General features: G+C 42.4%; 1 protein-coding gene across 2 annotated transcripts in view; it reads right to left on the bottom strand.

Moving 5' to 3' along the window:
• Nucleotides 1-8,486: 8,486 nt before the first annotated feature.
• Nucleotides 8,487-13,988, bottom strand: part of LOC138647530 (cadherin-related family member 3-like) — a 44,712-nt gene continuing 39,210 nt past the window's right edge. For both annotated transcript variants that reach the window (XM_069736583.1, XM_069736582.1), the window contains exons 14-19: nucleotides 13,597-13,841; nucleotides 12,368-12,561; nucleotides 12,270-12,289; nucleotides 12,035-12,066; nucleotides 10,162-10,210; nucleotides 8,487-8,769 (exon numbers count right to left, since the gene is read on the bottom strand). In XM_069736583.1, the coding sequence (XP_069592684.1) occupies nucleotides 8,621-8,769; nucleotides 10,162-10,210; nucleotides 12,035-12,066; nucleotides 12,270-12,289; nucleotides 12,368-12,561; nucleotides 13,597-13,841 (689 nt within the window). In that variant the 3' untranslated portion in view covers nucleotides 8,487-8,620. The remainder of the gene's footprint in view (nucleotides 8,770-10,161; nucleotides 10,211-12,034; nucleotides 12,067-12,269; nucleotides 12,290-12,367; nucleotides 12,562-13,596; nucleotides 13,842-13,988) is intronic.

Raw genomic sequence — 13,988 nt, 5'->3', positions numbered from 1 at the left:
AATATGCATGTCCCCGTAGTATATGGACAATGATGATTCCAGAATTTGCGGCAGACTGTGCCCGTCGCTGATTGGTCGAGGCAACCTTTATGACATCATCGTCACCATGGCAACCATTATGACATCTACATCGATACTGTGCCCGTCGCTGAATCAGAAACGTGGGATTTCTACGTCCTTTATGACATCATCGTCGCTGTGCCTGTTGCTGATTGGTCGAGGCCTGGCGGCCTCGACCAATCAGAGACGCGGGATTTCCAGGACAGACAGACAGACAGAAAGACAGACAGACAGACAGAAAGACAGACAGACGGAAAAACCCTTAGACAATTATATATATAGATATACACAACATTAATCATAATGCAATTGTGCAAGTTAGATCTATAGAGATTTGCTGCAATGTAATGCAGAGAAAATTAAATCAATAATGAAAACATAAAGATTCATTATAATCAGACATGCCCCCCAAAAATAATAATAGACTGTGTCACCACATCGGCCTCCAACTCAAACCCCAAAATTCCAACATCCTTGGCTTTCTAAAACAATATATAACAGCGCTCTTGTAAATTAGCACATTGAGAGACATTCAGCTTTGTGTTGTGAGCAGATGAGTAAAGAGGACTCACACGGATCACTGTATGGGCACATTCCTTGTCACAGACGAATGTTCCCAGCGAGTGATTTCATTCATTGTATTATTTTATGGAATAATAAGGGGCGAGCGGATGATTCGCAAAGCAATTACTATGACTTGACTTAAGTGACCCCAGAAATAGCTCATGATGTTTGGAGCAAAAGTTAAATGGATCTCAATTTATTCCAGACTTAGTACTGAGAAGAGACAAAGGCAATGAATAAAGTCGTCTTGAATATCTTAAAAAGCGCTATTTCAGGAGGCCCCATAGATTGTAGTCAAGGGTGCAGGCGGCGCAGCATTACTTCTTGACCAATCACACGCTTCTTACATTTCGTGGAAAGAGTGGTGCCAAAAGAAACAAAACCTTGATCCCTCTCTAGTAATGCAAACTTAATCAATGTATCTAAAAAAGTTATATAATTCCTTGATCTATGAATGCATTTCATAGAGTAGCATCAAACAGTTCATCGAGAGCACCACGTAGTAACTATTTACTGGATGCCTCGCAGTGCCCGTCTGCAGTGTGAACCAAGCACACACTGGCTATGACATTTATGCACGGATTACCTATATTCATGAAAGGTATAAATAAAACAAACATTCCGAAAAGTATTGTAGATTTTTCGTAAAGTTACAGGTAGGATTGCTCTAATACAGGGAACCATTCATCTCTGGTTCCAGTGAGGCTCGCTTTGGAGCTGATATTTGTGACTGCTCTCTACATCAGTTGCATTCTGCACTCAAGGCCCTCACCTCGACAGTGCTGACTTGGACAAGTAGATGGTTCCCAGCTGAATGTGTTCTGTACATACTACTGCACCATTTGCCCAAGTGTACAATAACCTCCTGGATCCACAGAAATCTCACAGGTCACTATCCTCCTCTGGCAGCACTACCACAATGGCTTACAAAAACATACAATGCAAAAGTCAGGGTGGGCCATTTATATGGATACACACAGGTGGGCCATGTATATGGATACACCTAAATATAATGGGAATGGTTGGTGATATCAACTTCCTGTTTGCGGCACATTAGTATAAGGGAGGGGGAAAACTTTTCAAGATGGGTGGTGACCATGGCGTCCATTTTGAAGTCAGCCATTTTGGATCCAACTTTATAAATGGCCCACCCAGGTGTATCCATATAAATGGCCCACCCTGTACACCTCGGTGTAAGCTGTGTCCAAACTATACGCGCATGGTGCCAAAGAGCACGCAGACATTACAAAACAATACTATAGGGTGCCAAACTTTGTCCTTGAAAACAGTCTCTTCAGATGGAAGAGGATTTGATCTCTGGTACAATCTATCGGATGCAAAAATCCTAAAAAGTCATTATCAACCCTTTAACGAACCTTGACAAATCACGTAGGATAAGAAGCCAAACCAGATATGCTATTTGCAGACACGTATTTCGGGGTGTTGCCCCTACTCAGTGCAAATCAAGAGATCTGATTTTGCAGGAGGAGAGGCCACTGAGTGGAGGTCTAAGGGGGAACGTTTCTCCTTGTGAAGAGTGACATGCCAGTGTAAGGATACTTATGAGCCATGCAAAGTTCTTCTGTGAAATATACTTTGTCCTTATACCTGCAGACTGTGAGCCCTCGCGGGCAGGGTCCTCCCTCCTTATGTACTCGTGTGCCTTGTTATCTGCTCATGTTTAATGTATTTGTCTATATTTGCCCCGTATTCACATGTAAAGCGCCATGGAATAAATGGCGCTATAAAAATGTATAATAATAATAATAATAATAACTATTGGATTAGGGTGCTCGAAAGATGGCTGATCTTCAGCTTTAAACTCTGGTCCCAGAAGGTCCTCTTTGGTTTCGCGCCCCGGTGTTGTCACAGAATTTGAGCTGTGTGTGAAGGAGGGCTAACTGACTGCTCATTTTAATAACAAAACCAGCCTCCTTCTCTGAAAATGAAGGAAAATGACCTAGCTATTGAAATTCTGGCACAGGAAATTACCTGTGTTGGACACAAACCAGAAGACCAGTCAGTACCCAATATTGAAGCTGGTGGCAGAAGATTGAGCGCCTTTCAGACCTAGAGAATATCAGTAAGTTACATAATTTTCTTATCTAAATACATTTAACTGAATTTTTCTTTAGCTGGACAACCCTTATTGAAAGGCTTTGATCCCCATAGCCCATTTGCTTACTTCTATGTCTCCATTTCTACCATAACTTCAACCTATTGTTCTTTGAAACCTGTACTTTGTGTCAGAGAAATAACTTTTTTCAAGATTTTTCTTTTAAACGTTAACTTGAACTCTACTCTATAAAAACGCAAAATAGATGTATATTATGATAATGGAAAGTTACACAATGAGAAACCGTTAGCGACGTGAAGACATCTAGTATCTATAGCCGAATGTCAACTGTTTATTAACAAAAACGTCTTGGAGAGCAGACATAAGAACTTCTACAAAAATGTTGATAAATTGGGGTAATTTCTCGTAGCTACGACTCGTTATAATGGAGGCGCTAATATTTTATGTCTACACGGGCCGTCTGGAGCACGGAAGAAACATTTCCAAACAAATGACTGCGTTGTGATATAAAGCAATTGGAAGAAGGAAACTTCAATAGTTTAAGATTAATGGAGCTTACCGCCGTGCCGGCAATGTCGGAAATGTTCATTGCATCTCCAATATAACGGCCCCTAAAAATAATGTATTGGATGTAAAAGATTTAGCTGTGAATATTTCTGATGATAGTTCTGCATATCAATAACAGGGGGGGGGATTTGTTTATTTTCTATAGCACCCACATATTATGTAGCTCTGCTGTTATATGTTATTATATTTTTGTTTGCTTTTTATATTTTTATTTCATTTTTTATGTAACAGTTTTACAACCCTAGCCCTATCCCTAACCCTAAACCTAACCCTACAGTAAACCTAACCCTAGCTGTAAACCTAACCCTATTCCTAACCCTAAACCTAACCCTAGCTGTAAACCTAACCCTATTCCTAACCCTAGCTTTAAACTTATCTCTGTTCCTAACTCTAAACCTAACCCTAGCTGTAAACCTAACCCTATTCCTAACCCTAGCTGAAAACTTAACTCTATTCCTAACCCTAAACCTAACCCTAGCTGTAAACCTAACCCTATTCCTAACCCTAAACCTAACCCTAGCTGTAAACCTAACCCTATTCCTAACCCTAGCTTTAAACTTATCTCTGTTCCTAACCCTAAACCTAACCCTAGCTGTAAACCTAACCCTATTCTTAACCCTAACCCTAGCTGTAAACCTAACCTTATGCTAACACTAATCCAATATCTAACATTAACCCTATTTTTTTTTAAATGCTTAACATAAAAGCATCTCTTAATAATGAATGAAGACGGTATTGGAATATGGTTTTCCTTTATTAGCTGGTCATCTTCTGTCATCTTGGTTGCTGCATAAGCAGAGTGCAGTAGTCAAGTTGGGTTTGTTATTAGCCGCTGCGCTCGGCCTAGATGACAAGGCTCACTTCATTACACTTAGCTTTCTCATATCAGTTGCTGCCTATGAAAATCTCAGCAGCCTACGACCAACTTATTTCCGCAGCTGTACTCTAGATAGGCAGCGCTGGGCGAGCGCTCACTGCACGGTCCCAAGAAGGAGCTGCACTTGCAGTCACTGACAGTGGTGACGGGGCAGGAAGGGTGCGCTCCAATAGACTAAGGCATCTGGGGCAAACAACCGTGTGCCACCCTGACCCCCTCGCTAGACCACTGCCTATCTGTGTAAATTTTAGAATGTGGAAGGAAACCAGAAAAAAAACAGAAAAACTAGGAAGGAACCCAGGCAAGCAAAGATAAAACCCATGCAGATGATGACTTAAGTCAGACAGCAACACAACATAACAGTGCTAGCTCTGTATGATATAATGGGGCTGAACAGCAATAACAGACACAACCCATGCACAAAGGTGGCACACAGTGTCTGCAAATTGAGATTCTGGTTTGGCTTTTATTCTAAGTCATGTGACAAGGCTCGTTAAAGGGTCGACATTGACTGTTAGGATTGCTACTTCCAATAGGTGGCACTAGAGTTCTAGTCCTCTTCCTCTCTGAAGAGACAATTTACATATTTCCCAGAGGAGCATTGCGGCTTTAAGTCTCCTCATCTCGGCATGTTTAACATGTCCCTCTCCGCGAGGAGAGACGATATTTCTTAGATCCCAATTAATGTATGTTATCTTTGTGCGAATCGCTTCTCCACAAGCCAGTTTGCCAATTCTTGACCATTATTCTGCAGTTAACCATTTTTTTTCTACAAGTTCTTATTTGCATAAACCTGTGCTGTAATCCATAACAGTGGAAGAATTTACCAGATTGCTGATTAATCTCTTTCTTCCATGTGTAATGAAACCTCTACAAGTAACTACCTGTTGCCATTACACTACTGCTATCCTCCTTTTTACCATTTCCCTGCTGGAGGTTTTGGATTGTCTGTGCATTTGCTGTTCCATTTGTGTCCTCACATCTGGATCTGCTTCATCTGGTATTTTATGCCTATTTGTCTGCTCTCCTGATCCATGCTGATCCACATGCTATCTAGCAAGTCCCACTCCACCGCATTATCGCCTCCGCTCCGTGCTGCTTATCCTAATCTATGGCTTAAAGGCTCACAGAATCCACCTCACTAGTACCGATAAAACATTACAACTCATCTTAATAAAAAATACAAGCTAAATGTGACAGCATAAAGCATTTTTGCAATATCTATAGTTTTTATTGAAATTGTTATTATGTCATTTATAGCTCATGGTGAAAAAAATGTTGTTTTTCTAACACCTTCTTCCTCCCATAAAAATAAACAATATATTATATGTACCCTACAATATTTCAATAAAAAATACATATTTTTCCCAAAAGAACAAGCCCACATACAATTATCGTATGCTGATAAGAAGTTGGATCATGGAATGCATTGATGAAAACCAATCTTGACAAAAAAGCCAAGTCCTTGAAGTTTCAGTGAGACATTTTATATGGTATCATTAACAACCCGGAATCAACATGATTACACGTTGAATTATGCACTAGTAATTCTACATTTTTTCTCATTTGATCATATTGGATGGATATCAAAGGAAAAGTAATGCCAGGAAGGTGAATATAATATTAACCTCTTCTAGAGACCTGTGAATTATTTACACCAGCACATCCATGTCCCTGGTGTAAGCAGAGTGGAAAGTTCTGCTCTGAAATACAAATATATTTTAATATGGCAAAGAAAATGAATATAGAAAAAAAAAGATGTGAAGTTTCTGCCGAAGTGAACAATATGGCACAGTGATGAAGAAGTGTTAAGGTGCAATATTGGCAAATCCGTTGAAGTAGTAGTATATCCTCACACTAAACAGCCCTGTGTTTCTTGTTGGTAAGATATATATGATATATGTGCTGGGATTATCTATCTGTGGAGATCAGGAATAATGCCTGGCAATTTTTAACCTGGGTGAAAGTCTCCTATTGGTGTTGCGTCACATGCCAATGTGTACACTGTAGCAAAGTCAGGTAGGACTATGTTAAATCATAGCACTGCAGGTTTTAATTAGATGCACCTGGCTGGCTTTAACTATAAACCAGGGCGTGTGCTTACCTTGGTGGGTCAGTCTGCTAGTCAAATGTGCTGCTGGTGAGTGACCAGCCAAAATGTGAGCTGTAGCTGGGAAAGAGGCATGCCTGCGCCTGATGAGTGACCAGCTAAAATGTGAGCTGTAGCTGGGAAAGAGGCATGCCTGCATCTGATGAGTGACCAGCTAAAATGTGAGCTGTAGCTGGGAAACAGGCATTCCTGCATCTGATGAGTGACCAGCCAAAATGTGAGCTGTAGCTGGGAAAGAGGCTTGCCTGCGTCTGATGAGTGACCAGCCAAAATGTGAGCTGTAGCTGGGAAAGAGACATGCCTGCGTCTGATGAGTGACCATCCAAAATGTGAGCTGTAGCTGGGAAAGAGACATGCCTGCGTCTGATGAGTGACCAGCTAAAATGTGAGCTGTAGCTGGGAAAGAGACATGCCTGTGCCTGATGAGAAACCAGCTAAAATGTGAGCTGTAGCTGGGAAAGAGGCATGCCTGTGCAGCGCTCCAGGGTCCTGGTCATTGCAGTAATATCATTCTCCTCTAGGTAACCCAAACATGCAACACACTTCACACTCAAGTCCACCAGGGGGAGCTATGCTCCTATTTATTAGGGCACTCTTCACAATTAGGTAAAACTGGTGGTTTGGATAGGAAGTTAGACAGAAGCTGGCTGGACTTCACCCAGTGAGCTGCTATCTGAGCTCTGCTCAGGTAGTTGGTCCCTGACAGGGGTGGGATCCTGTCAAAGGCCTAGACAGAAGGCCACGGAGCTGCACCTGCCCACGTGCGGCAGCATCCTAAGAAAGAGACATGAACAGAGAATTGTATTGTAGAGGGTGAGAACTGAAGTCTTAGCAAAAGGAAAGGAAACCAGAAGGAGTTCTGCCCTGCACAAGCTGCCTCCTTCTGAGGCGCAGGATCCGGTAGCCGGAACACCGAGGGAGCAACAGTCCTTTATGCTTTGCTCCAGAAACTGTCAGGACAGCTAATTCAAGTTACTGATCCGCCCTATACCCAGGAGGCACGGTGGCAACTTGTGGGGGCCGGGGCGTGCTAGAGTCCCTGTAAAAAGCCTCAGGCCATCAGTCATACGGGTTTGTCCTATCCATCTGGGGGACAGAGAGAGACATAACATCTAGAACGTCTACAACAGTTGTGAGGACCTTATGAGAGGCTCAGCAATAAGGTACGACAACACCCAGGCACTAGAGAAAGGCTACTGATTTTCACCTGAATAACGGGACTCTGGATTTGCCTCCAAACCGGCAGGACTCTGCCGGCCCTGTGATCCGGTGCTCTTGACTGTGGATGCTGAAGCCTTCAGTAAAGGTAAAGAGACTGCAACCTTGTGTCCTCGTTCTTCAATGCGCCTTACACCATCCATCATCAACACACTGGGAAGCCCTGGGGACACACTTCACCTGTGGGAAGGTATACCATCTAGCTGCCATAACATCACCCTAGCGGACCCCTAAGCAGCGTCGTCACCCTGACTGAATACCATAGGTGGCGTCACAAACATTTGCCCTTTAAAGACCTTTCCCTTTTACAACGGACCTCCCGAGGGCCACGGACTGGTCAGCCAACGTGACATCCCCCTTGAGAACCGAAGGACCCGGTACTGAGTACCCCTAGCCCTTGGCGGCACTCCACCTGCGTCTGATGAGAAACCAGCTAAAACGTGAGCTGTAGCTGGGAAAGAGGCATGCCTGCATCTGATGAGTGACCAGCTAAAATGTGAGCTGTAGCTGGGAAAAAGGCATGCCAGGGTCTCTCTCATTATGGAGACTGCATGGGTCAGCTAGGAAAGCTGAGCAGTTTGTGTGTTAAAGCTGCAGAGTAGCTGTTTTTGGCTTTGAATCCCTTGGAGTTTTATGAAAGCAATAAAACTGCACCTGTATGGGCCTTCTCCTCTAGCCACTTTAGCATGCCTCTGGTTCAAGTAGTAGCCCTCCACCTATAAAGAGAACCTGTCAACAGATCAAAAGTGTCCAGTTTTTGCTCTTTTTTTATTCCCGCTGCTCCACTGAGTATTCCATTTTTTGTTTTTTGTAACCTGCTATACGGTTCCTGAGATATGGGCCTTTTTATTTGATACAAATTTGTACAGTCATTACAAGGGGGCGGAGCTTAAAGGATCCTCTGGGGTGTGTATTTAGGCTGGTATGCATTATTACCCCTTACACCAATAGGGAAGATGTTAACTATATTCTAAGAACTTTACAGCAACTAAATAAGTTCCATTTTATAAATGTTAACATTTTTTAAAGGTTATTTTATTACTTTAGAGGAAAATTATATAGAGTAAGTGTAATGCAAAAATCTCAAGATCCAGGTTCAATACGGTAATTATTACATAGGACTGATCTTTAAAGTGAATGTTTTTCCTTATGTATTCTTAATAGCAGGCACAAGCGGAAGAAGGGATTCAGAGACAGTGGAAATATCAGAAAGTTTTATCTTCTCTTCACTGGCTGATGTGGACTTCCATCTTCTTGCTCCGGACTTGGTGTTATATTCATACATGTTCCCTGTGACTGATACAAGAGAAGAGATTTAATACTTATATCAGAGCATGAATTTGCCTATGTGGTGAACAATCTTTTTTTTTTACTTTCTCAGGTTTTCTGGGACACTTTTAGAGAGTTATGGTTAATCGACTCATTGTTGCATGAAACCTCTACATTCATTTAATGCGCAAAAAAATAAATTAATTAATTATAGTTTAATAATATAAAAAAAAACTGTATTTTAAAAGTAAAGTTAAAGGGAATCTGTCAGTAGGTTTTTGCTATTGAATCTGAGAGCAACGTGATGTAGGAGGGGCAGAGACCCTGATTCCAGGGATGTGTCACTTGCTAGGCTGTATGTTGATGTTTCAATAAACACAGAGTGTTATCAGAAGGAGATTATCACTACAGGACTAGGTCCCACTAGTCCAGCCACCCCCCCACCACTGATTGGCAGCTTGTACACAGGAAGCAGCCAATGAGTGGTGTGGGCGGGGTTATGCAGGGCTCAGGATTCTGAGTTTTGCTGGATCTGCAGCAGAGAAAATTGTGGTTGTATCAAAATGACAGTATGCAGACTAGCAAACGATACATCATTGGAATCAGGGTCTCAGACCCAAACTCATGGTGTTCTCAGAATAGCAAAAACCTGGTGAAGGTGTACCTTTGATACAAGCCAAGAAGTGTGGTTTAAAAATCTGTTTTCTTACTACAGTCAGTTTTTTTTTAACTTTTGGAGGATCTCTGAATCCTCTTTTTGTACTACAGTCAGAGCAGTGGGGGGAGGCTCCTGCTGCAGCCATTTGTTTTACACCCACACACAGAATAGTAAGGAAAGGGAGGGGAACATGGCTAAGCTCCTGAGACATACAGAGAAGATGTAATAATATATTTCTATCTTTTAATTGTAATATAAGGCAAAGAAATTGAAATGATTAGGGGAGGAATTGGTGGGGTATCGGTTCATTTTGTAATTTTGTGTGAATTTTCTGTATTTAGTGTTCCTTTAAATGAAAAACATGGCTGGTTTCATCCAGTGCCACAAGGCTTGTATCTATTATTGCAGGTCAACTCTATTGTAGTGAATTGGGCTGGACTGCAGTACCACACGCGACCTTCATAGAGAAGTGGCGCTGTTTTTAAAAGAAACCTGTGATGTTTTTCTAATCCCTTACAACTAGAGATGAGTGAATACATTTGCAGGACCCTAGTTCAGCAGCCACAGGACAGGAACCCGGCGAACCCATTCCTACCTGCTGGTGCCTACTAATCAGAAGAGGTGCAGGCGGAGGGAGGTTGAGGGGGCTCCCATCTGGCGTCCACGGACTACTGACATGGTCACTGGACTAGGCTGCTGCGGATCGAGTCACTAATCTCTACTTACAACTCTTAACGATCAACTCAAAAATTGCAATTCACCTGGATCCACGGCCTCCCCATCAAAGATGGCTTCTAAGGTTGTTGTTTCCTAAAAGTAACGGAAAAAAAAAAACATTTCTCAAGCAAATAAATAGCATATAGTTTTTTATTCGGTAGTTGTGCTATAAATGGTGTGTATCTAAGGGCATAACATGAGTTACATGGCAGGATAGTAAATTAATGGATGACACATCACATCACACATCACAAACACTTTACTTTGTGTATTATTTGAGCTCTTGTGCTCTGTATTAATTTTAGGGCCTTATCCGGGGTCTGGTTTAAAGTAGAAGTCTAGGTTTGGCACCAAAGTCTTGCAATCACTCTATGGGATTGCAGACTTGTGAATCCTCCGCCACATTCCAACTAGAAGTGAGTGACAGAGCACGTAAGTATACAGATCACATACGTCAGTCACAGGACAGAGCAATCTTACCACCAACCATGGAGGATTCTGACAGCACGATGTGACGATTCAAAAGTCTGAACTTTAGGTTTTGATTTGTTTGTGGGAGCCAGGGGTGCTGCTATCATGAGGCAAGTTGAATACTTTGCCTCAGGCGGCGGAGCATCCTTAAAGACAGGGGGCAGCAGAGCGGCAGTCAGAACACCTGGTGCCGACTCTCCCTGTAATCCCTGCTCTGACACTTGCTGACAGTGCAGTGTCACAACAAATTAACATGCGGCGTGCCCGGCAGGTGACTGTTACTTACCCGGGCTGAGGTGTAGAGGCGGTGCCCAGTCTCCTGACATGTTGGGACACACACATTGCTGGGAGTTGGACTAGTCGCAGAGCAGTAACCGGCAGTAAGTAACTGTAAAAAACATCACCCGCCCCCCCACCAGCCCCACATGCTGCTGTTGCACAGCTCTGTCACGGTTCACAGCTTCCCTCCATCAGACTCTCAGAAGTAGATAAGCTATGTGAACCAGCTGGGGTTTTCAGATCTGAAAACAGTAAGTGGGATATAGCAGAGTTGGTGTGTGTTACTCTATGTGGATGAGCTGAGGTTGTCAGATATGGTCCTGCTAAGACTTATTTGTACTGATTTTACTACGTGGGGGGGGCGCCGTTTTGCAGTTCGCCTCAGGCAGCAGAGAGGCTAGATTCACCCCTGGTGGGAGCTATAATAATTCAGGGTGTGGTCTAGGGTTTATATTGATTATTATATTATCTGGGATCTGATTAATTTGGAATCTGGTCAGGGGTATATGTACATTTCTTCATTAATTTTAACATCTGTATACGCTTGGGATGTAGCCTGAGATCTGATTGATTGGGTCATCGTATCTAGGATCTGGATTCATTTTACGACCTGGTAATGGGGTCTGATTACATTTTGTGGGTCTGTATTTATTGTAGGGTCTGAATTCATTTTGCAGGGGTCAGTATTAATTTGTGGTCTGATTTGATTTGGACCTCTGTATTAGTTTTAGGGTCTTGCCTTGGGTCTTGGAATGCCATGCGAGGTCTGCATAAACGTTATGGTCGTACCTAAGGTTTGTTTTATTTTTAAGGCTTAGCTTTGGTTCTAATTTTTTTTGTTAGCTCTGTACCTATTTTAATGAAAGTTACGGTATTTATTTTGCCTGTGTTTGCGTCTTTTACAATGTACTATTTAAGTTTCTTTATTAGCTAGTTAGTTTTTAATCAGCTTAGGGCATTAAAATACCTTTTAACAGCCCTGTTAGCAAATATATCTAAGAGGTAGAGATGAGCGAGCATGCTTGGATAAGGCGTTATCTGAGCATGCTCGGGTGCTAACTGAGGGACAGCCAATCCTTACATGTGTTGCGGCTGCCGAATAGCCGTAAGATATGACAAAACAATATGAGTAATGTAAAATCCACAAGAATATAAAATACAACTCACCGTTATAATTTCCACCTTTTCTTTTTTTGTTCCTAATTATTATAAAAGAAAGAAAAAAAGTATCAAAACTGTTTTCATATAATAGCAAAGCCAAAAAAACCACAACATTAAAGCCCGACCCTGAGCTGCCCAAAATACCTCCAAAATATCTAAGACCGCCCACTTTGGGGTTTTCCAGGACTGTCCTTCAAATTCGGGACTTTTGGACCTTACATGTATCTTGAGAGACACTCACCTGCTTTGTAAGTTTTGACCCTGCCGGGGATGAACACAGAGAAGTTAGTAGTCCGTCCCCTTACCGGGGATGCATAGGACACACATGGTCGCTCTCACCTCTTTTTGGAAACCTTGTTCCTTGCCTTTTGGCACAACTCCTTTATTTTGCCGTATTTCCACAGCAGGTGACATGCCCACGCCAAAAGAGCGGTAAGGAACAGCGCCATGAGGGTGAGGAGAAAGGGCACATACCAGGCGGAGGGGTTATAAGTGTTAACATCCTCGTATACTATGGTTAGGCCTTTTCTTTTCTAAACAAAATAATAAAAAGTAAAACAAATATTAATAATGTGTAATAACTTCCCATATAATAAAAGTTTATATTTATAAATGTTCCTTTTTGGGGTCTACAAATATTATATATATATCATCTATTGATCTGGGTGTCAGATCTAACACGGTAAAGTCTATGGGTCCATAAAATAAAAAAAAAAAAAAAAATCGGACAAAACGCAGATGCCATCCATGCGCTGTCCATTTATCACAGACTTTTAAAAAGGGGAAGGTGGAGAAACTTTTTTTCATATAGGAAAATAAGTGATGACAATTGGTCCAAACAAAGCCCATTCTGGGGTCATATTTGAGGTCATTTTTTTTTTATTTTTTTTAATTATCTACATGTAATTGGGGCTTAAAGTTATTTTTGCCAATTGAATTTCATTAATAAATGTGACTCCTATATCCTACCGGCTACAGAATGCGTTAACTGAGAATCCATCAGTGACAGTCTGATCGAAAGATTTTAAAGGGAACCTGTCACCAGAAAAAAAATTGCTATTAACCTACAGATATAGGGTTAATCTGCAGTTTAATAGTTTTATTAACCTGCCCGGAGTTGCACTTAGCCAAGCGCTAGACGGGGAGAAATGGGCAGCGTTCTGGTATCATTCAAGGTGGTGGCTGTAACAGCGCCCCCCGGCCCTGACTGACACTGGTCTGCCTGTCAGTGTGGGGGGGGGGGAGGGCACGTTACAGCCGCTGATATGTATACTGAACCAGCGCCACCCGGTGGCTGAAACTGGACTGGTGCCGGGGGAGGCAGACCACATCAAAGTTGAATGTGCAGAAAACAAAGAGCCTGTAAAAGCCAAACGTGCTGCCATGCTTGGGCCGGTAGAGCTGATGGTCAGTCCAAGCATTGCGTTGAGTTGCGATCCTCGTCCGCCTGGCCCTACCTTTTCCCGTGATTACGGTACAGCACGATTCCTCCAATGCATATTAGATGGTCTTACACCCATTGCATATGGTCAATAAGTAAGTAATATGGGGTCTCCTCCAGCACTTACGTAGTAGTCAGTCGTAGGCGGAGGTGGCGTATTTGTCCGGACCACATTTACCATTATCATGGTTGTCCCCGTCCTCGGCTGTTCAACGCGGCCATTCTTGACATTGTCATCGATGATGTGGACCACTAGGCTGTAACTCTGCTGCCTGTCAGCGCCATTGTTAAAATCAAAAGGGGTTTTCACGATCAGTTTCGGATTATGAGAGCCGTGAGTGGGATCGAAAGCAAAGTGATTATTAATGTTTCCTGGGGGGGAAAAAAAAAATCAGAGTAATTTGCGTTAAGATAATGTCCGTTCTTCCCGTAAATAGTGATATTTTGCGGAATAACAGATCTATACGGGCTCGTCGGCGATAAATGATGCACGGTTATTATGTGTATTTACAGACAATG

This window comes from Ranitomeya imitator, chromosome 8 (genome assembly GCF_032444005.1).
Source record: "Ranitomeya imitator isolate aRanImi1 chromosome 8, aRanImi1.pri, whole genome shotgun sequence".
Lineage (NCBI taxonomy): Eukaryota > Metazoa > Chordata > Amphibia > Anura > Dendrobatidae > Ranitomeya > Ranitomeya imitator.
This window is presented reverse-complemented; position numbering and strand designations above follow the sequence as displayed.